Below are 22,110 nucleotides of genomic sequence, written 5' to 3' on the forward strand. Positions count from 1 at the left end.
GTGTGAGTCAGCCAGATCATGATTTGTGTTGGTTTTGCTCGTGAAATCTTACGGGAACAATGAGACGACGTTGGCTGGTCAGGAACCTGGTTCCGAGTCACCCGGGAGGCGGCCCTGCGGTTTCGCAGAGACGGCCAGTGGCACGAGAACCCGCTAGTGTCACCGCTGTGCAGGGTGACAGGGGCCGGGTGGGCAATGGCCTTTGAGATGGGTTACGCTGGGGTGATGTTTCAGAGAGGAGAACGAGGCAAGGAAAGAACAACACTGACCACACTTCACACAGACACCGACCACATTTTTACTGCATTGGCTCCACGCTGGATTCCAACATGCTGGTCCAGAGCGTGGCTGGCTACAAACTGGCAGGACCTCTACGGCTCCTCCCACAGCCACAGGCTTTCCCTTCCCCGCCATGAACGCTATTTCTCTTGATCCCACTCACTGCCCCAAGTGCAGAGGCAGTTATCAGAAAACACTTTGGATGCAAACAGTGAGTGGCTTACAACACACGGATGGGGTGGGTGCAATGTCCCCTGTGAACGTGGAATCCACAGAAATGGCTGGAGAGGCAAGACGCCTCCTTAGTGGCTAATAGGATGATGGCATTCAAGACCCACAAGTGGTTTTTGTTTGCTTTTTGAATTCCTGGAGTCTATTGAAACTAATTGTTCCTAACATTGTTTCATATTTGTAATCAAATGTCTGACCTGATTTCAACCATGTTTGTTGGCATACATCTTTGAGTGGTGTGCCTCGAAGTTATTCAGACTGATATAGGATGAAGATTACAAATATCTGCGTAAAAAGAGAAACTGTGTGACTCTATATGAAGACAACGACCGTCACATTCCACAGCACATCATTGGTTAATCTTTGAATCGTCAGGCATTATTTAAAATGAGAGAGAATATAAGTGAACACAAGCGCCACGACAAAACAATCGTAACAACAGAACCAAACCCAATTTCTCTATTAATCATTTAAGAATTGTACCTCTGTTTCTAACACTTTTCATTAATTGTTATTTTAAGCTCCAGTAGCAGGATCAGATTTCTGCTGCCTCTGGGCAAATGAGTTATGATCTGATCTCAAGTTCCAAGGGAAATGCTCAAAGTTTTATTTTCCCCCAGTTGAATAAACAGTACTATGTCTATTATCTCTGGTGTTAGAATAGTGCTGTCTTCACATAAGACTCAGATCATGGCATTAGTCATTCATTTCCTTGAACACAGACACCCTCATGCGTGCTGACAGGTTTATAAGGATGCGGTGGCAGCCGTAGCTCTGGGAGCTGCTAGATGACCGACCTTGATTTCTTGCAGTCCTGAGCGATGGAGCCCGGGTGTGTCTGGTTATTGTCTGCTTTCTCTCCCAGATGCTGGGCTTGTCTGGAAGATTAATACATTAACAAGAGCTGAAGGTCCGGGGTTGCACATCTTCAGACATGTTTATTAGCAGATGGTACACAGGATTCAGAGGTCACCACAAAAGTGACATTTTAAAGTGAAACAACAATATTTATGTTCAGATAGTCTACTGATGAGATCATGTGGAAATGGTTTTGATTAAATTAGCTTATAAATGGTTGCCAATCTATAGACAACTTAAAATGCCACGTCTGTTTACCAAATGTTTTTTTCTCACGCTCTCACCTTTTAAATATTAATGACCAAATGCTGTGTTTTTTGGCAGGGGGGCGGTTAAGATTATTTAACTGCAGGATTAGTATATTTGGTTTTGACTTCCTAGGTTATCCAATTTTTTTCATTCTAAAGATGTTATCTCCTGTGTGAGTTCTGAAATCTCACCTGCTATTATTTCTGCTTTGAAAGAATTTGAATTTCACTGTTGTAAATACAGTGGCTTGCAATTTCTTTTTGGGTCTCTGGAGAGACTTTAAGTTCAGTCTCTCAGATCAAACCTTATGTTCAATATCATAAAAGAGGTATGAGCTGGATTTCAGAAATTCTTATTAAATCTGCGTTTTGGCCTCTGTAGCCCTCGGGAGCCACACTTTTGTGACAACGTGCGCTTGTGTTTCATACAACAGTGTGAAAAACAAAATGCAGCCAAGGGGAAGGAACCCTCCTCTCAGCTTCTTTTTTTTTTTTCCCCTCTCCGTTGTGCCTACTACCTAGCAGGAATGTGAATGAAAATATTTACCTCAGAAAATGGTTTAGTCAAGAGAACGCTCAACAGTCTGAAATGAGATTCACCTTTTGCAAGTCTTGCAAATCTCCGTGGTCAGCAAAACCCACAGAAGTATTTCCATCAAAGGCATTAAAATGCAGAAATAATGATCAATCAGTAGATTAAAACTTTCGCAGACATATTTACAGGAAACAAATATGACCATATAGACTGTCTCTCATTTATTTGCATTGAATTGTATTAGGAATAATTTTGTAGGGTATAGATATTATTGTCTCGAGTTTTTCACCTTATTATTATGTCTATCTTATTTTTCATACAGTTACAAAATTACAAATGTAAGAATACAACAGAAGATGTACTCACTTTTCAAGAGAAGCTTTTTCAATATTCATTGCTCCTTCCATTGGATCCAGTCCTTGTTCAGAAAATTGTTTCAAGGCACTTAAAGCTGCCTAAAAACGAAAACAAACACACAGACAAGGAGATCCAGTTACTGACTTTCATGTAATAAATAGGTACGTAATGGTAAAAGAAAGCTTTGATATATAGTAAAGGCTATCATTTTCATTAGCCTAAATAAATGCTTTTCTGTATCATTTAACGAAACTACATTTAAGAGGCTGTATTATGATGGAGCAATGCATATACTACGAAGGCTTTATTTTTGTGTGTCTGGGGGAAGAGGTGGAGAGAGGAGTCTCCATAAATCTCATGCCTTATCCATAATTTTGTAAAATCACAATGTTTTATCCGCAAATGTAGAAAACGCCTAGTAGAAGCCTGTCATTCTCTGATGATGAGTTTTGCATCATTTCTCCTCACATTACTCAAACTACACATTGTCTTCCTCCAGATGTGAGAACATCAGATTTTTTTCCAGCTTTCCAAAGTTAGCATAAATGTATTGTTCAATTTTATAGACATGTAGCTTCAAGCAAGTCACAGAATGTGAGTCCAGAAATGGACCGAATACACCCTTGCATACCGAGGGGATGGTATGATGGTATCCTGTGAGGAGAGAGAAAATTTGCGCTCCGTGGGGCCCTGGGAAGGCAGGCCTGGCCGCGGCAGAGCCTCCTGTGGTGTGGATATGCCGGGGATGCGGGGTGCATGCGGATGCGTGGGATGCTGAAGGGTGTTGACAGGCTGGTGGAGCCTCGCTGAATAGCTGGGAGGCACCAAAAAATGTGATGCTGATAAGATCTGCATAAGTTGTTGACACTCTAGTGCGCGGTCCAAATTGTTATTTCTTTGAATAAGAATTTGGTTCTTCTTCCCCTCCCCAAACCCCACCACTTCTCAGGTCAATTAGAAGAGCTTTGTTGTGTCTGAGATAGGTGTGAGCGGCCAAAGTTGTTTGCATCTTGGAGATCCTGCTGGGTCACACTTTGGTCATCTGTATCTTCTCAACTGCCTCTGACAAACAGCTAACTCTGCCAGTTGCTCAAACTTTTATCTGCCAGGGGCCCCTTTTGGGTAGCTGAGTGCATGATCGCTTCTACATCTCTTTATGTGAAATATATCTTTTTGTTTTTTCAGTTAATAGGCTTTATTTTTTTTAGGGCAGTTTTAAGTTTGCAGAAAAAATGGAGCAGGGAGAGTTCCCATATACCCTCTCCCACTCCACCCTCTACACTGTTTCCCCTGTTATGAACATCCTGCATTCCTGCGGTACATTTGTTACAACCGATGAAATATCGATATATTATCATTAACTGAAGTCCAGAGTCTACAACTCTTGTGTTGTACATTCTATGGATTTTGACAAATGTATAATGTCACGTGTCCACCATTACGGTATCATATGGAATAATTTTATTGCCCTAAAAATCCACTGTGCTTCAGCTGTTCACCCCTCCTCCCTTTCCCCCCAATCCCTGGCAACCCCTAGTAATTTTTTTTTTAATCTCTATAGTTTTGTCTTTTTCGAAATTCATACAGCTGGAATCACACAGTATGTAGCACTTTCAGACTGGCTTCTTTCACTAAGCAATATGCATTTAAAGTTCCTCTCTCCTCTATGTCTTTTCATCTCATCTCTTTTTCACTGCTGAATATACTCCATTGTGTGGATGTGCCACAGTTTCTTTATCCTTTTATACCTATTGAGGGACATCCTGGTTGCTTCCAGTTTTTGGCGATTATGAATAAAACTGCTATCAACATCTGTGTGCAGATTTTTGTGTAATATTTGTAATATTTTTCCTCTCTTTTCTCTCTGTCATTCTATCTTTTAAATCTCAACCCCTATATTCAACCAAAAAGGAAAAATATATCCTTTCCTTTTTTTTTTAGGCTACTTCTTCCTTTCAGATCTCTAAGCTGGTCTCCCCAGTTCAGACGTGCTAATTTGAATTCTCACTCACGCCTGCAGCCCCAGCCTGGGTGGGCAGGGGGAGGCCGTGCTTGGGCTCTCTGTTTCATCATTACCTCTTTGAACCTGGAGTCCTGTGGGGATGTCAGTGCCCTACCCCACTACCCCTGATCTTGGTACAGGCTCCTACTATACGGCAGCTGGTGGAGGCTGTAGTGGCAGGTAAGCGCTAACATTGGTTGCGTAGGAGCAATGTGGCCATCTCACTGGGCACTGTTATTGGTTGAATATTCATATGTCGAAGTCCTAAACCCCCATACTCAGAATATGGCCTTATTTGGAAATAGGGTGACTGCTGATATAATTAAGATGAGGTCATGCTAGATTAGGGCGTGGCCTGATCCATTATGACCAATGTCCTTATAAAAAGGGGAAATTCAGAAACAGAAACCCACACAGGGAGAACACCGTGTGAAGAAGGCGGCGGAGATTGGAGTGACGCAACAGACATCAAGGAATGCCAAAGACTGCCAGCAAACCACCAGAAACTAGGAGAGAGGCATGGAACAGATTCCTCCCTCATAGCCCTCGGAAGGCACCAACCCTGCCAACACTTTGATCTTGGACTTCTAACTTCCAGATCTGTGAAGCAATAAATTCCTGCTGAATTTATTGTTGGTGGTCCTTTGTTATGGAGGCCCTAGCAAATGAACGCAGGTACATCATTATTCCTCTTTAAGGATAGTAGAACCTCTTTCTCCTCTCTCTGATGTTTCCTTATATTATCTTTTGATTATAAAAATCCTTTTTCATTACAGAAAAATCATAATAGGTAGGCAAGCAAAAAGAATGTGAAAATATTCACAGTCTTACCCACCACTCACAACTTGGTGTACATCTTTCCATATCCTTTTCTATCCCCTCCCCATATGTACACTCTCTAACCTGGGTCATATCCTAACACTGTTTTAGAACCTGCTCTTGTCATGGAACATGAGCAGTTTTCCACCTCAACAGAAACATTTCAGCAGCATCATTTTGCAGGACTGCACAGTATCTCACAGACTTTATGTGCCTTTCTGTATTTAGCCAATCCCTAGTGTTGGACATGGAGGCCACACCCACTTTTTAAGCTGTTATTAACACTGCACTAAGCTTCTTAATGGTTAAAAATCTTTGAGTACGTTCTCAATAATTTCCTTGTGATAAATTCCTAGAAACTGAATTTCTGGGCCAAAGGGTGTGCACATTTGTAAAGATCTGATATAAACTTCCCCTGCCCTCAGGGGGGTTGTACCCAGCAGGACTCCGAGGAACATCTGCTTCTCTAGGTGCTTTTGTAATCACCTCTCAGAACCACTTTGTGGATCACTGGAGCGAACCCGTTTTGTCATTTTACAGCCCCACTTTATTTTTCATTTGTCCATCCCTTCCATTTACCTCATTCCCTAGACTTGGCTTTGAGTGAAGTTTGGCTGCTTTCAAAAGTTAAATTCACTCTCAAAAGACGCAGATTTGGACAAGTTTCCGCCTAAAAGAAAGTAATTCTCAGAGATATTTGATTCTTATTAAATTCAATTAGATGACCTCTGAGGTCCTTTCAAGTCCTGAAACGCTGAGGGAGCTGGGCAGCCTTCCCGGGTGACTCTGCTGAGAATGGTCCCGTGGGTGTGCACATCCTTGTGGGCTCGTCACGTGAACCTGAGCTCTGCAGTCCCGCCTTCTGTGTGCGTGCATGGAGGTAGGAGCCCGGCCTGCTCGCTACCAACCTGTTAAGACCAGTCCGAGGCGGACCTCTCCAGATAGCCCAGCTTCGTGGGGTGGGCGAATGAACAGAGAGTTCTTTGTATATGCAACAATTTTGAACAAATGAACAACTATTTTGTTCTGATCCGTTAATATGTGAATTATTGGTAGGAATGCTGATTTTTATCAATTTCTTCCCAGATGGATTATTATAGAGGGCTATTTCAGTGCCTTCTATAATAGTCTCTCTGCAATGTGGTTGGTACTGCTGAATGAGACTTTTGAGAGCTCCAGGGCTTCTTGGTCCTGTTTTATTCCCAATAAGGCCAAAACGGCAACCAAAACGAAATCGTTTTTTGAAAATCACTTATAGGCTAATTGTAGCCCAGTTCCACTAGCTGCTTTGGAAATACTTGTTGCCTGAATACCAGGAACCAAATGTCTTACTTCACCGAGTCCAGGACCCAGTGACACCTGTTCGCATCCACCCAAAAAGAGATGCACATATGAGATGAAGGCGAGGTCTCAGGGAGCAGGTTGGGTGTTTCAGCTCTTGCAAAATCTCCTGGATGATTTAATCAACGTGACAGGCAGGTCCCCAAGCACTGTCAAGATGATTGTCATTTGCTCCAAGAATGTCCTACCAGCTGGAATGGCGGAGCACTCTTTCACTCGATGCCATGAAGGATTTTCAGAATTCTTGTGTGACTGCTTCCCTCCAAAGGTATGTTTAAAAGCTTCCAAATAACATTCCCTTAACTGTCTTCAGCCTTCATTACTGACTGATGAGATAATTCAGCCCACATCTTATTGATAACCCTGAATACAATCGCTTATAAATCTGAGAGGACTTCTTTCTACCTTATAAAAGTCAATGAAGACACTTTATCTTCTCTGTACTGCCATTTCATGAGCATCCCTCTGCCACAGCCATGAGACCGGGTCCCTTACCTGCGTGACCTCAGGTGTTACCACAGCCCTGCAAGGTAGGTCCTTCCCATGAGGAATTCAGCAACCTACTCGAGGTCACACGGCTAGTAAGTGGCAGAGCAGAGAGAGATGTGAACCCAGCCCACATCCTTGGTCACATCACTTTATTTCCTTCGAACATACAAACTGCTCAGCACAACTCCTTTCAATATCATTATTTCAAAACTACTCCTATAACCTCCTCTATACTCACTCTATTGATTATTTCCCATGATAATGAATTGAGGTAAGCTCAGGAAATGATCTCCATTTTCTAGAGAAGGGCTTTATTACCTTGTGGGCAATCACACAGTTTCCAGTCTCCAGCTTTTTTGGGGTCCCTGGGTTGACTTCTGAGACCTCATTTGGCACTCCCATAACACTCGCAGTTTGGTTAAAACTAAATTGCTATAGCAATTATTTCACCACTTAGAATGACCCAAAGGCCACAATTCCTTGCCTTCCCTCCCGTCGTTCTCAGAAGAGTTCATCTGTCACCTTCCTGTGGTGGCTGGGAGGAGGGAGAAACGAGGTGCAGTGTCTGCCTGGGATTGTGGGGTGGAGGCTATCCAGTGAGAGGAGGTGTTGGGACTGCAAAGGTGAAACGGAGAGACAAAGAGGGCTCGGCTGTGCTTTAGAGGGAGAGAGAAGCCAAACGGTTCAGGAAAGTCGAGATGGGCAGGGACTGCCAACCAGGCACTGCTCTGACAGGTACTAACACAGCCCTGGCCCCACTGCTTCCTCCCAGCTCCTCATGAGCTCCATGAGGAATCGGGCTCTCCTTCCACTCCCAACCCCACTCATCACCCACTACTTCCCCTGAAAGGACACTTTAGCGAGTAAGAAAGCCCGTGGAGTGAGATGGGTTTGCTTCGCCCTCTACAGCAAAACGCCCGCAACAATAGGATAATGCAGCAACCCCCAAAATAGCCACATAACACTTAGCATGACCCAAATACCGGTCTTTTCAAAGAACAACATACAACGGAGTAGCATTTCGAACAAAAACTGAAATTGAACAGTCCACAAAAATGTTTTACTGTGTTCGTCCAAATCTGTCCAGAAGATGGTAAACAAAATTCTTATGTTTAAACTACCTGAGCTGAATAAATTGTTACTTGCTAGAGGCCAGTTGCTTTACAAAACATTAAGAACATGTTATAAATATGTGACGTAATATTAAAGGACACTTTGGAGTGAGCGAAAAATCAAATAGCCTTCATTTGGGGAGACATAGTTGAAGTCCGATTAGAAGCAAGTTCACACACACACAAACACACACACACACACACACACACACACACACACACTGGAATATTACTCAGCCATAAAAAAGAATGGAATAATGCCATTTGCAGCAACGTGGATGGACCTAGAGATGATCATACTAAGTGAAGTAAGTCAGAAAGAGAAAGACAAATACCATATGATATCACTTATATGTGGAATCTAAAAAAAATGATACAAATGAACTTATTTACAAAACAGAAACAGACTCACAGACACAGGAAACAAATTTACGGTTACAAAAGGGGACAGTGTGTGGTGTTGGGGGGAGATGAATCAGGAGTCTGGGATTAACATAGACACACTACATAAAATAGGTAAATAACAAGGACCTACTGCATATAGCCCAGGGAACTGTACTCAATAACCTATAATGGAAAAGAATCTGAAAAAGAATATATATATACATATATGTATGTATAACTGAATCACTTTGCTGTACACTTGAAACGAACATAACATTGTAAATTAACTATACTTAAATAAAACGTTTTTAAAAAGAAGCAATTTCTACCTTGTCCATTACTGAGATGGTAAAGAGATAAAAGATGTTCAGCTCCTGCTGCCTGCAGGTCACCCTCTCAGCACGGACAATTTGCCATGTGATAAATGTAAACTAACCTTGGGGAGTCGTGGGGAGGAGGTAAATCTGGGTTCCTTAATGAACAACATCCTGAATGATGCTTAAACCCAAGTTGTATAACTTCCCACACACTGTGGATTCGAGAATTTCAAAGATACACTAACATAAGTACCCAGAACCCTCCATATGGCTTTGACCATAAACAAACAGACAACTATATGATTTCATTTCCAAGGTCAGAAAATGTTTTCCTAGCAAATCAAAACAAACTCACTCAGCATCCTTTTGTATGTTACCACAGTCTACCAACTGGAATCTTAAACTTTAGCTTTATGATAATTTATATGTTCCGGGACTTATTTTTTTTAAGGTGTATCCAGGGCAATAGATGTAGCTTTGTTTGAAAGGAGAAAAATTTTAAAGTGTTTTAAAGAAGTGGATGACATTTCCTTTTCTTATTCCTGTCTTTTCAGCTCAACACTTGTATCCATTTGTGTGTGTGTTTCCCTTAGAGGAGGGCATCTGCATAGATACATAGAAATATTTTTGTCGCCAAAAGATTTTACAACTGTTTTGGGAATAAAGCCCCACAGGTTCTAAAACAGATGTCGCTGCCTTTTCGTGTATCGCTTGTTTTGTGCGTAGTTATAGCAATGCCAGAAACATGATGCCAATAAGATACTTTCCATGCCTGTTTGTTGGTCTTGGTTCACACGTGTGTGTGTGTGTGTGTGTGTATGTGTCCACAGGATGGGGGTGAGCCTTTCCAGCCATTTCTGTAATTTCTAACTTTTCTCTTGTCGATCAGCAAACTGTGTTGAAACCAGTGCCTGTTCTTCTTGCTTCCTTCTGCAGGGACTAAAGAGTTTGTAATGACAACACAGCAGTGTTAAGTCATTCTCTGAGAGACAACAATGGTTCATTAGCAAAATGTGAATTTTAACTCATCCCCTCATGACATGCAGTTCTTTTCGGAGTCTTTGAACAGGATGCCCAATGGATCCTTTTATTTCTTTTTTTTCCATTTCACACTTTTCCCACCGATTTCACATCCTGAATCCCAGGAACAGACAGGCTGTTCCCATTAAAGTCAATGGTAACCATACATGTCCGAATGTGGCCTTCATTTTGAAGTAAGCGCTCAAGGTTTGTTTTGTTTTGCCTTTTCCCCCTAAAGTGCTTGTTCATATGGAACTCTTCCTGGGAGCAGGTCTAACTGCTGGATTCATTTCAGAACACACGCATTGGACATATATGCAGCTCATTAAATCAGTCTCCTTTAATGAGAAAATGATAGGAAATGCAAACATCTTCATTTGCAGCTGAGGACTCCCCTCACTTCTCTTCCCAACAATCTTTGAGACCGACTCTCCGTGAAGTCATTTAAAAATGACTGGAGGGCTTCCCTGGTGGCGCAGTGGTTGAGAGTCCGCCTGCCGATGCAGGGGACACAGGTTTGTGCCCCCGTCCGGGAAGATCCCACATGCCGTGGAGCGGCTGGGTCCGTGAGCCATGGCCGCTGAGCCTGCGCGTCTGGAGCCTGTGCTCCGCAACGGGAGAGGCCACAACAGTGAGAGGCCAGCATACCGCAAAAAAAAAAAAAAAAAAATGACTGAAAAACCAGAAGGTCTTTTCTTCAGTAGGCTTGATGTCTTATTGCCCAAAGAATGTGAATTTTAACGTTTCTAAGTTATCGTTTTCTTACTTTGAATGGTCTATAACAAAATGCCAAGTCTCTCTTTATATAAAATAAAAGAAACCCCAAAGAGAAAATCGTATTTCTAAATTTTTATCACATTATGATAGGAGCCTCAGTCTATTACTTTTCAGATGAATCAATGGTAAGACTTTAAAAATAAAATAAAAAGTTGATTATACTGAGCTTTAATTAAACCGTTGGCTGCCCTGCTTTCTAACAATTTCATTATAGTCCGCACTTTCATGTATGCTTACACAATCCTCTTGGTTCAGGTAATTTCCACAAAATTGGTACCTTATAAAAAAAGCTCTTACTGTTGGAACAAAGGGATGTCAGTTAAGGTGATGGCTACTCATTGTGTTAAAAAAAAAAAAAAAAAAAAAGAGGTGTGGGTGGTCGGGAGGCTAAGGCGTGCCTTGGACAGTCTCCTAAGGCAAAGAATAGGAATCTTGGCTCCAGAATTTGGGGAATTAGTACAAAATTGGGCACTTAAACTATAGACTTAGCCATCACCTTTATTTCAGCAATGAGGCGCTTACTGTTGGGTAATCCACGTAGTCGCCAGCCTTGACAATAATACAGAGTTGGATGTGAAGCAGGATTAACTGTGCTAAGGCATGTTTTCAGTGTTTAGGACAAACTTGAGTAGCGACATCCATGCTGCCATGGCTTCCTCCAATCACGCTGTTTCTGTTTTACCAATAGCATTCCTTTTAAATGTGTGTGTTGTCTTTCATTTAATTATTTTTGCTTCAACAAAAATCCCCCTTGGTAACGGTGTCTACTGAAACATGGTGGTGGGCACAAAGGCAAGTGTCCGTCTCTCTCTGAACTTGGCAGGATAATCACCCACAAAGGTGTCCTACCCCCCAGAATCTGAATATGGCAAAAGTGATTTTGCAGATGGGACTGAGGTATGAACACTGAGATGGAGAGGTTATCCTGGATGATGCACGTGGATCCAATCTAACCACATGACTCCTTAAAACCACAGAACCTCTCCTGGCTTTAGACGTGGCCGGGAAAACATGCTCAACAAAATGCAACGTTGTTAGTTTTGAAGATGGAGGAAGTCAAGGAAGGTGTGTGGCCTCTATAAGCTGGAAAAGGCAAGGAGACCAGTTCAGCCCTAGGGCCCCCAAAAGGAACTGCCGACACCTTGATTTCAGCTCAGTGAGACTCCTGTCTGACTTCTGACCTACAGAGCTCTAAGACGACAAACACGTTTGCGTTGGGCTAAGCCACTCAGCCTGTTCATTTGTTACAGCAGCAAGAGAAAACTAATACACTCTTCCAGTCATCTGGACAAGGAAGTGAACGGGCATGGCATCTGGAGTCTGTCGGGCCTAGATTAAAATGTCAGCTCCACTGCGGACCAGCCGGGTGTCTTTATGCAAGTGACTGTATGTCTCAGAGCCTCGTCTTCCTCATCCGTAAACTGGAAACTACAACACCTACCATGTCGAATTGTTTGAGAGGTTAATGCCTGGGCTATAGTGGTGTTTTATCAATGAAGGCCTTTAGTATACAACTTTCTCTGTTGAGCCCAACATTTAGTCATAAAATCCTTTATGCTCTCTGTCTCCATGTTAATTTATGTCCAGTTTCCTGTATATTTCTATCAACTTTTTCCAGCACATTGCTCATCTGTCTCTCTTCTAAGAGAACCCTATCATTATGCCGCCCCCTTCATCAACAGCATTAATAACTCCCAGCCCCAGAATAACATCCTATATTCTTGGCCTGGCATTCAGGGCCCTCCATCAGCTGACACCATTCTACCCCACAACCTCACTTGCTGCAGTTGCATTAGTGTGTTTTCTAGGGTGTGATTTTCCCTAAACAGCAGACCAGTCACCAGCCTCAGGAACACCTGGCAGGTGTCAGTGCTATCAACAAGCTCCCTGGCCTATTGGCCTAAAGACACACCAGTATTTCAGAAGCCCTGCCCGCATGGATCTTCCGCCCTGGTCAGATTGATCTACCTCCTGTCTGGGAAGACGTCGGGGCTTTCTACCTCCACGCCTTTGTTCCTGCAGGCTTTCTGACTTCTTAGCGTGGTGGATTCCCAGCCTGTGTCCCACCTGTGAATTTCTGACAGCCCCGGCCATTTACCTCCCTGAACTGTGAGTCAACTTCAACTTGTTTACATCCCGTCTCCCAGGTCGTTGGTCTGTTGGGGCCATTTTCCTGTTTGAAATCGTCACAGTGTGTTTACAGGACATCTTCAAGGAATACTCTCTGATGGATTCTCCTTCGGCTTCCATGTGAAGCTCACCCAGACAGGCAAGTGCTTGCAGACACGTTTCTTCTTCCTGTTTTCTCTTTATTCTCCTATTCATCTTGCCCTCCCTTGCTTTCCTCCCCCTGCAGGGCCTCCTCCAAAACTTCTCTCCACGGAGGTTCTTTCTCCTCCCCGTCTGCACCCCTCCACCCCTACCCGCAGGCTCTGCGGCCAGGGCACCATGGGATAGACCATCCCAGGGAAGCAGGGCTGGGTTGCAGCTCTCCGTGTGAGAGAAGGTTCTCCTTCCCCACAACTTGCCTCCAAAGAATACAGAGGATAGTTACTGTCTTTTCCAAACGTCAATCATGGGCTGAAACCAGCGCTCAAAGCTCAGCCTTCCTGGGGTCCTGTGAGGCTACAGAGAAAGTGCCTGGGAAACCCTCCCTGGGAGGACCCCACAAAGGGGGCTTTGCCTGAGACCCTCGAGATGGGGACATCCTGAAACAGAGGACCAGAGGGGAGCCTCCTCCGCCCAAGGAGGCCTGGCTCTACGGGGCAATCGTGGCCGAATTCTGCCTCGGCAGCCCTCCCCTCTGCTGCCCCGAAGGTTCATTTGGGATTTCTTGGTCCTTTGAGATTCTCCTCCGAAGAGAATGAGAAACATTCCCGCTAAGCATGGGCACACACTGCTCTGTCTCTTCAGGAATTTCATTTGGGTTTGAGTATGTGATTGATAAAAACTTACATTATAGTTGTTTCACAATTTTTACTGCCCTTAATGTATTCTTGGATTGCCTGGTGGGGAAGGATGGGTGGGAACAGAGAATGATGGTCAAACAATATAACGTATAAAGTTCTGTTTAATTCTGAACGTTTGGCTGTATTGCAATAGAGTCGTAGGTGGTAAAGGCAGGTGGCCTGCGGGCCTTGTTGATTCTCTCAATGGGTGAGGCACGCAGAAGTCTGACTTTCTCTTGGGGCATTTGGTGGCCATCCTAGTGGTCAGACTGCAGGAGGGAGGGGCCGGAATAGACCTTCACCTCCATCCCAAATGCCTCCTTAGCCTCCTACTGATACCTGATTAAGGTCCAAGCATGCACAAAAGTACAAAGAATAGTACACTGGACGCTCACAGGCTTATCATTCAGATCAAGAATTATCAGGATTTTACCAATCTTGTTTCATGTATCTTCATGTTTTTCCTGTAGTATTCCAAATCACATATCAGGTAAAGATACATGCCATCATCAGACCTAACAAAGTTAACAGTATATCCTTTCTATCATGTAAATACCCAGGTCATGTTAAAATTTCCCTGATGGTCCCAGTAATGTCCATTAAAGTTGGTTTTCAAATCTATATCCCATCAGTTTACGAGTTGTATTTGATTGACCTTTTAAGACCTAGGAGTCCTGTGGCAGCAGAGTAATGCCTCTCAAAGATGTCTGAGCCCTAATCCCAGAGACCTGTGAATGTTACTTTATCAGGAACTTTGCAGATGGGATAAACTGAGGGTCTGGAGATGGGATATGATTAGTCTGGATTTCCCGGTGAGTCCAATCTGATCCAATGAGTCCTCAAAATTAGAGAACCCCTCCCAGCATTGGTCAGAGAGAGACATGATGACGGAAGAGGGGTCAGGGGTCAGAGGCATGTGACGTTATTGGCTTTGAATGTGGAGGAAGGGGCCAGGAACCAAGGAATGCAGGAAGCTTACAGAAGCTGGAAAAAGCAAGGAAACATTCTCCCCGAGCCTCCAGAGAGGAGCACAGCCCTGCTGGCACCTGGATTTCAGCCCTGTGAGACCGTGGCTGACTTCTGATGACAGAACTGTCAGATAATAAACTTGTGTTGTTCTAAAGCACCATTTCTTTAACAGGGGGACTGAAGCCACACGGAGGTGTAAACTCTGACACCAGGTTCTTTCCCGAGAGAGACCAGGCTGGTGTCGGGCCCGAAAAGGAGGCCCGAGGGCCTGCCTGAGACGTCGGGGGAAAGGGGAGGCTGGGGGCCTGAGAAGTGGGACCGGCTGAGCTGCAGGCCTAATCAGGCCAGAACCGAAGAGCTCCCCACCCCTCTCAAAGTGGGCTTCACCCTAAGATCAAGGCACCTAAACCCTTCTAGGACCTCCCTCTGCCCTCGGGGGTCCAGGCACCTTCGCTCCTGCGCTGTGCCCGCCGCCTCCTTTCTGTTCCTTGACTGTGACAAGCTCGCCCCCATCTCAGGGACTCATGCTGGCCGGTCCCTCAAGCCACCCCCTCCTCAAGACCAGCTGCTTGTCAGCCTTCAGATCTCAGGCCAGGGAGGCCTCCTTGACCGCTCCAAAAACTCACATAACTGTGCTCATTATCCTTATAACGCTTGCCACTGCCTGTGATTATTTCCTAGAGGGAGGGGTCCGGTCTGTCTGAGTCACGACTGGGTACCGTCCTTCATTCCACAAAGAGTCACTGGGAACCGGGCGCCGCACTGGGCACCAGGAAACTAAGCTCCGCGGACACACTCCCTGCCTGTTCGTGGCGTGCCTCCCAGCAGGAAGGAAAGCGTGCAGACCACGCCAGGCTAGCGGATGATGCTGTAGAGACGGCACATACAACGGCAGCTCGAGAAGGGCGCCCAGGGCTCCCCGGAGAAACCTGTGTCACAGAGAGGGCACATTTGGGGTGAGACTTAGGGTGAGAAAGCCTTCCTCACGGAGGCGAACAGGGAGAGTGGAGCGATGCTGGCAGGGGGAGCTGCTCTTGCCAAGGGGCTGGAGCTGGGAGGGAAGGAGGGGTTGGGGACACGATCGGGTTTCAAGCTGTGGTGTAGAAAAGGGAGGCGCCGCCTTCTGGGAAAGCCTGAACCAAGCCCAACGGGCGGAAGCCACAGGCGGAGAGATTTGGTCTCAGAACAGGAAGGAACCTTGTGTCCGCGGAGCGCAAGCTGGACTCTGAGGAAGGACCGGGTGGCGCCCATTGCCAGGCCGGCTGTCAGGTAGGAGGCCGTGCCCGGAGCAGGTGGCCGTGAGGTCCCTCGTGTCTCAGGCTCTCTGATGCTCTGAGTCAGGACAAGGCCACGCAGGGGAAGAACACCGGCACATCTGCGGGGTGGGAAGGGTTGTTGGAGAGGTGACGTGTAGAGCTGTGTCACCTGCGATGAGTGTGGTTTGCAGGGGAAAGCTGAGTCTTCCTTGATAGGGGTAAAAATTGGACCTGAGCTTCACGATGGGTCACGTGAGAAAGTGTCTTTCCCTTGCCGTTCCTCAGCATCTCCATTTAGAAGACTGAGTCGGTAAAAACATCCTATTACAGGGATTAACTGATGGAATGTCCTGGAGGTGTCTGCCACATACCGTCCTATGTGGTAAATGTTTTTGTTTTTTTAATATCTTACTTTTTAAAATTTATTTATTTTTGGCTGCGTTGGGTCTTTGTTGCTGCACGCGGGCTTTCTCTAGTTGCGGCGAGCGGGGGCTACCCTTCGTCATGGTGCGCAGGCTTCTCATTGCGGTGGCTTCTCTTGTTGCAGAGCACGGGCTCTAGGCGCGTGGGCTTCAGTAGTTGTGGCATGCAGGCTCAGTAGTTGTGGCACGTGGGCTCATTAGTTGTGGCTCACGGGCTCTAGAGTGCAGGCTCAGTAGTTGTGGCGCACGGGCTTAGTTGCTCCGCGGCATGTGGGATTTTCCCGGACCAGGGCTCGAACCCATGTCCCCTGCATTGGCAGGTGGATTCTTAACCACTGAACCACCAGGGAAGCCCCTGTGGTAAATGTTTAACAACTGACCTTCTGGGGGTAAAAATCCCTAACTGGCACCATCTCCAGCTCCCTGCTTACTGCTCGGAGGCAGGGCAGCAACGTGGTGAAGAGCCTGGCTTACCGACTGGCTCCACCACCTCTCAGCCACAGGACTCTGGGCAGGTAAATATCTCAACTCTTTTTTTTTTTTTAATTTTATTTATTTTTCTATTTATTTTATTTATTTTATTTTTGGCTGTGTTGGGTCTTCGTTTCTGTGTGAGGGCTTTCTCTAGTTGCGGCGAGCGGGGGCCACTCTTCATCGCGGTGCGAGGGCCTCTCACTATCGCTGCCTCTCTTGTCGCGGAGCACAGACTCCAGACGCGCAGGCTCAGTAGTTGTGGCTCACGGTCCTAGTTGCTCCGCGGCATGTGGGATCCTCCCAGACCAGGGCTCAAACCCGTGTCCCCTGCACTGGCAGGCAGACTCTCAACCACTGCGCCACCAGGGAAGCCCAATCTCAACTCTTAAATGGCATTCCGTGCTCATGACACTCGCTTTGTTCTAAGAACGTTCCATTGCTAACTCATTTATCTTCACAGTCACCACAAGGAGTCTTGACTCTCATCCCCAGTTTAAGAGGACAGGGGGACAGAGATGAAGGAATTTACGCAAGACCAACATGATTTGATCTTGATGGATCTGAAATTTGGACAAAGATGACCTGGCTCTGGAGCCAGATTCTTAACTACTATATTGTACCACCTGTCAACCCAGTGATAGGAGGCACCACCATTCGGGCACTCAAGAAACGGCACGAGCCAGACCAAGGCGTGCAGCCCTGTGAGAGCGAGGGTCTGGGTGCAGACTCTGAGGATGTGGGGCTCCCTATTTGATCATCCCCTTACTTCCTCTTATGCTCTCCTGAGCTGTGGTCTTTGGGGGCCTGAAGGGCGGTGGGGGTGAGAATTGAGAAGGAGCAAAGCTGGCAGCAAAGGCGGCTGGACTTCGTCTGGGAAGGAGGGTGAGTGGCGACCCCGGCTGGACTCAGAGCGGGCAGGACTGACCTCACCAGGGGGACCATTTAGGCGGGGGGCCCAGATTTGGAGCTGGGTTAATTCAGGATGACTGTCAAGGCTGGAACCCAGATAGGATGGCACCAGATACTCACTGGGCTAACCAGAACCTAAATGAAAGTACGTTAATCAGCAACTTGGTGTGTTTTCCTAATATTAAAGGGCAACATTTCCCTCGGTTTCCAGGATCTCCAGTCCGCTTGCTTTTTCTCTTACGTCACCAGGCACCACTTCTCAGTCTTCTGCTGGCTTTTCCTTCGTCTTGATCCTTAAGTCCATCCTTGGACCTCTTATCTTCTCTCTGGATAGCCTCTCCCTAGATGATTTCATTGAGGCCTATGGCTTAAATCCCTTATAAATGCTGATGGCCCCAAATTCCCATCTTCAGCCTAGCCGTCTGCCCTACAGTTCGCACACATAGCCGCCTGGCGGGTTTCTCCACTTAGGGGTCTAAAAAGCATTGCAAACCTGCCCAAATCCGAACTCTTGATTATCATCGTCAGTCATCACCTCTGGCAGGAAAGGGAACCCCCGTTCAACCAGTGGCTCAGGCAAAAACCCTAGGAATCAGCCTCACTTGCCTCCTTTCTCTCTCACCTCCCACATCTGACCTATTACCGAGTTCTGCCGGTTCTTCTTTGAAATGCAGCCAGAATCGAACTACTTCTTACCACCAGCTCTGCCCCAGCCTCACCCAAGCCACCACCACCTCCCAGCAAGACTCCTGATGTAGCTTCCTAACCTCTCTCCCTGTGTCTGTCTCTGCCCACCTAAAGCCCATCCTTCGAACATATCTGGAAAGACAGATGTGAAAGGTAAATGAGAACAGGTCACGACCCTGCTCAAAGCCCTCCAGGGGCTTCTAGTTGCTCTTAGAACGAAACCCCAATTTCTGACTTGGGCCCGAAGCCCTCCGTGACCTTCCCCATCCGCAGCTCAGTCTCATCAACCTCATTACCACACTCTTCCAAACCACGGAGCTCCGGCCACACCAGCCCCTCTGCTCTTCCCAGGGAACCCTGAGTTCACTGCTGTTTCTAGGACCTTCACGTGCTTCTCCCTAGACCTGGGGCTCTTCTCGCAGGTCTCCACAGGGCTCTGTCCCTCACCTCAGCCATTTCTCTCCTCAACTGTCACCCCTTGAGACCAGGGGCCCTTCAGGGGCCACACACTCCACTCCCAGCCTGGCGTTCTCGCATCTCCTCACACTGCCTAATTTTTAGTGCTTACTGGCCCTAAATTTTTATTTATCTATTTAACCATTTCCTTGTTTATTGTCCACGTCCCCATTAGAATGTAAGTTCCGTGAGGGCAGAGATTTGTCTGTTTTGTTCATTGCTAAATACTCAGCACCTAGAATAATAGGCACTCAATACTTATTAGCTGAATGACTGAACGAATGGTTAAAAACAGTGACCAAGTTCAAGAATATCTAGCCATCTCATATATACAGTATAGTTTTAATAATTTTCAGAAGTTCCCTATGGAAATTAGGGAGTAGCTCATTTCCTCCATTTATTGAAACCCAGAAGTAAGCATTCATTTGACGTTTAAAGACTGATTATTCAGCTGAAGTGAGTAGCTGTTACATGTTGGTCTTTCAAATGCAGAGAATTAAGTAGCGTGATAGGTCTCCAGTGTGGATATTCTCACACATTGTAAACTTATTTTATGCCAATTACATCATTGCAACTTTGGAAGAAACGTTATTGGAATTAACTTTAGTTTTTTTCTAGAAAGTCTTCCTTTTTTTAAGCTAAATGTAGTCATTGTAAAGTTCAAGAAGTAAATTTTATCTTCTTTTTCTAGGTACCACTGAAAGAAAAGCACATCACTAATATCACACTTGGTTTGGTAATTTTTAGAAACTCCATTAAAAGTAATTGTTAAAGTTTATAATTAAATAAGCATCTCAAAGGAAAAACTAGTATCCTGGTTTCCTAAAAACATCTTCATTAAGACAATATAATCAAACAAAGAGATTTACTTCGTGTTTAAATAATTATATCACAAATGGTCCCCTTCCCCCCACCTCCACCCCCAAATGAGAAGTACTTTAGTATACTTTTGGGGATATGGTTTCGGTCTGCCAAATACTTAAGCACAAAATTCTCCTAAGTTGTTTCAAGAAACTGCTAGTACTCTAAGAGGGTTGACATTCTAATATATCGAAACACAGGTTTGTTTGTTTTTTTCCTAATTGTTTGGCTGCAGATGAAGATGTAAGGTTATAAGTATAAGAATTTATGCAGTGATCAGTGATGGAATCCTAATCCACCTTAAACTGTCAGCGTGACAACTGGCAGTTCCCAATGTGTATTAAGAGACTGCGATTTTTTCTTTTGCCTGAGGGTACATTCCCTTTCAAAAGCAGAATATTTTTCTTCTCTTGCTTTCTAAAGATATCATGTTAAACTCCATTCTTAATGGTTAATCTTTTAAGGAGGCAAGATGAATTGGAGAGAAAATGTGAGAGATTTATAAATTTGGGGAAAATGCAACATGAGGCATTCCAATAAGCAATTTCAAATCAAAACCTTAACTTGGGCAAGGGACATTATATCAACCAACAGCATTCTTTAGAAATGCCTGACATTCAGTTGGATAGAATTATATATTGAAATAGCTTGTAGGCATATTGGGGATGTTTTCCCTCAAGCATCTGGTAGTATCAAAGCCCAGGAGGAAGAGTAGGTCACCGAGCCAGAATTTAAAAGCTGCCTTTTGGATAAATATGTGGAAAGGATAGGAATTAAGTTATCAAAAGGCTAGAAGAATTTGCTGAAAGGGAGGAGGGTGCTAAAAGCAATAAGCTATTTGGAATTCAATAGCACGCAACTTTAGGGCCTTGCAGAGCTAGTATTGTTAGCCAAATAAGGGTAAAGTGATGTTTCAAAAGAGGAAAATTAATGAATAAGTACAAACATAAAAAGCAACAAGGCAATACCCTGATCTGTGAAAGTAAGAAGTACTTAGAGAATCTCAGAGGCAATGTGGGATAAGTGGGAAATCAGGTACCTCTTCTGTGAAGCCTCCTCTATATTTGGAAAAGAATAGTGACCGGTGATTTCTGTGCCCTGTATTAGTCAAGGTAAACTAACTGCTAAACAGTCACCCCAGAGACTCAGTGGTCATGGAAAGACTAATTGGGTATTGCTGGGCAGTGGACCCTGGTCAATCAAGGTCCCACACCCCTTCCATCTTGTGACTCTGTCCTCCTCTAGGCTTGCATTATGGTCTTCTACATTTGGCCAGTGGAAGAGAAAATAAAATGGAAGATAGTACATAGGAGGATTTTATGAAAGAGAACTCAAAGCCCTCATGCTCCAGAACCTAATGACATGACCATACCTAACTCCATGACTACAACCAACTCCAGGTTGGGTAAACTAAGTCTGGCTGTAAGCTGAGGAGAAGAGGAGGCAGGTGTGGTAATTAGCCTCAGTTAGTACTCACAAGTGGTACCATGTTATTGCACTCATTTGCTGAGGTATCTGCAAGCCTCTTCGTGCTAAAATGGTAAGTGCCTAGAATAGGGCAGGGTTGGCTGTTATTTGTTTTGTAGCTATAGCACCAACACTGGCATGGAATTAACACTCAACTTGTAGTCAGGGGACGTGTGCTGCCTGGTTCAAAAAGCCCAGCAGGGTGACCTGGAGATGTTAAGACTGGCTGTCTATACGCAAATATTGCCAAGAAATGCCCAGATTTTTCTCCCTTCCTCAAGATGGCCTCTCTGTGAAGATATTTCCAGAGGGCAAAGGGACCACATGCCAACAGTGGGCAAGGGGCACTTACTTTGTTAATTCTCATTGTGTCTTCATGCAAGAAGCCTTCCCAGGGTCTCTACACCTCTTAGGATGTTCTTCAGTGGGGGAGGGAGAGGTTGGGTTTCTGAATGACAAAGGATGGGGTAGAGAGTTTCTAGTGAACCCCAACCTTGGGAATAAAAACAGAAACAAAATCTTTATCAAGGGTAAACCAGACTTCCTTATCAACTGAGAATGAAGTCAGAAGTTATAGGTGAATAAGTAGGACTATAGAACTTAACCAATATCTAGAACCTTATTCTGTCTCCACTTGGTTTCATACAAAGTGGTAACAGCTCCTGTGTGACTGACAGGGTACTAGTATCTAGAATATATAAGTAAAAAACAAACAATCTAATTAGAAGATGGGCAAAGGACATGAAGAGAAGGTTCACCAAAGAGGATTTACAAATGGCAAATAAACATGTGAAAAGATGCTCAACATTACTAGCCAATAAGACTACGGTATCATTACAAACCTATTAAAACAGCTAAAACAAACAGTAGTGACCACACCAAATGATGGAGA

General features: G+C 44.8%; 1 protein-coding gene across 10 annotated transcripts in view; it reads right to left on the reverse strand.

Annotated features, from left to right (window-relative positions):
- Nucleotides 1-278: 278 nt before the first annotated feature.
- Nucleotides 279-22,110, reverse strand: part of STAU2 (staufen double-stranded RNA binding protein 2) — a 303,644-nt gene continuing 281,812 nt past the window's right edge. For all 10 annotated transcript variants that reach the window (XM_059994776.1, XM_059994773.1, XM_059994769.1 and 7 more), the window contains 2 exons: nucleotides 2,518-2,606; nucleotides 279-1,388 (listed from right to left, as the gene is read on the reverse strand). In XM_059994776.1, the coding sequence (XP_059850759.1) occupies nucleotides 1,295-1,388; nucleotides 2,518-2,606 (183 nt within the window). In that variant the 3' untranslated portion in view covers nucleotides 279-1,294. The remainder of the gene's footprint in view (nucleotides 1,389-2,517; nucleotides 2,607-22,110) is intronic.

The sequence above is a fragment of the Delphinus delphis genome, chromosome 17 (assembly GCF_949987515.2).
Source record: "Delphinus delphis chromosome 17, mDelDel1.2, whole genome shotgun sequence".
Classification (NCBI taxonomy): Eukaryota; Metazoa; Chordata; class Mammalia; order Artiodactyla; family Delphinidae; genus Delphinus; species Delphinus delphis.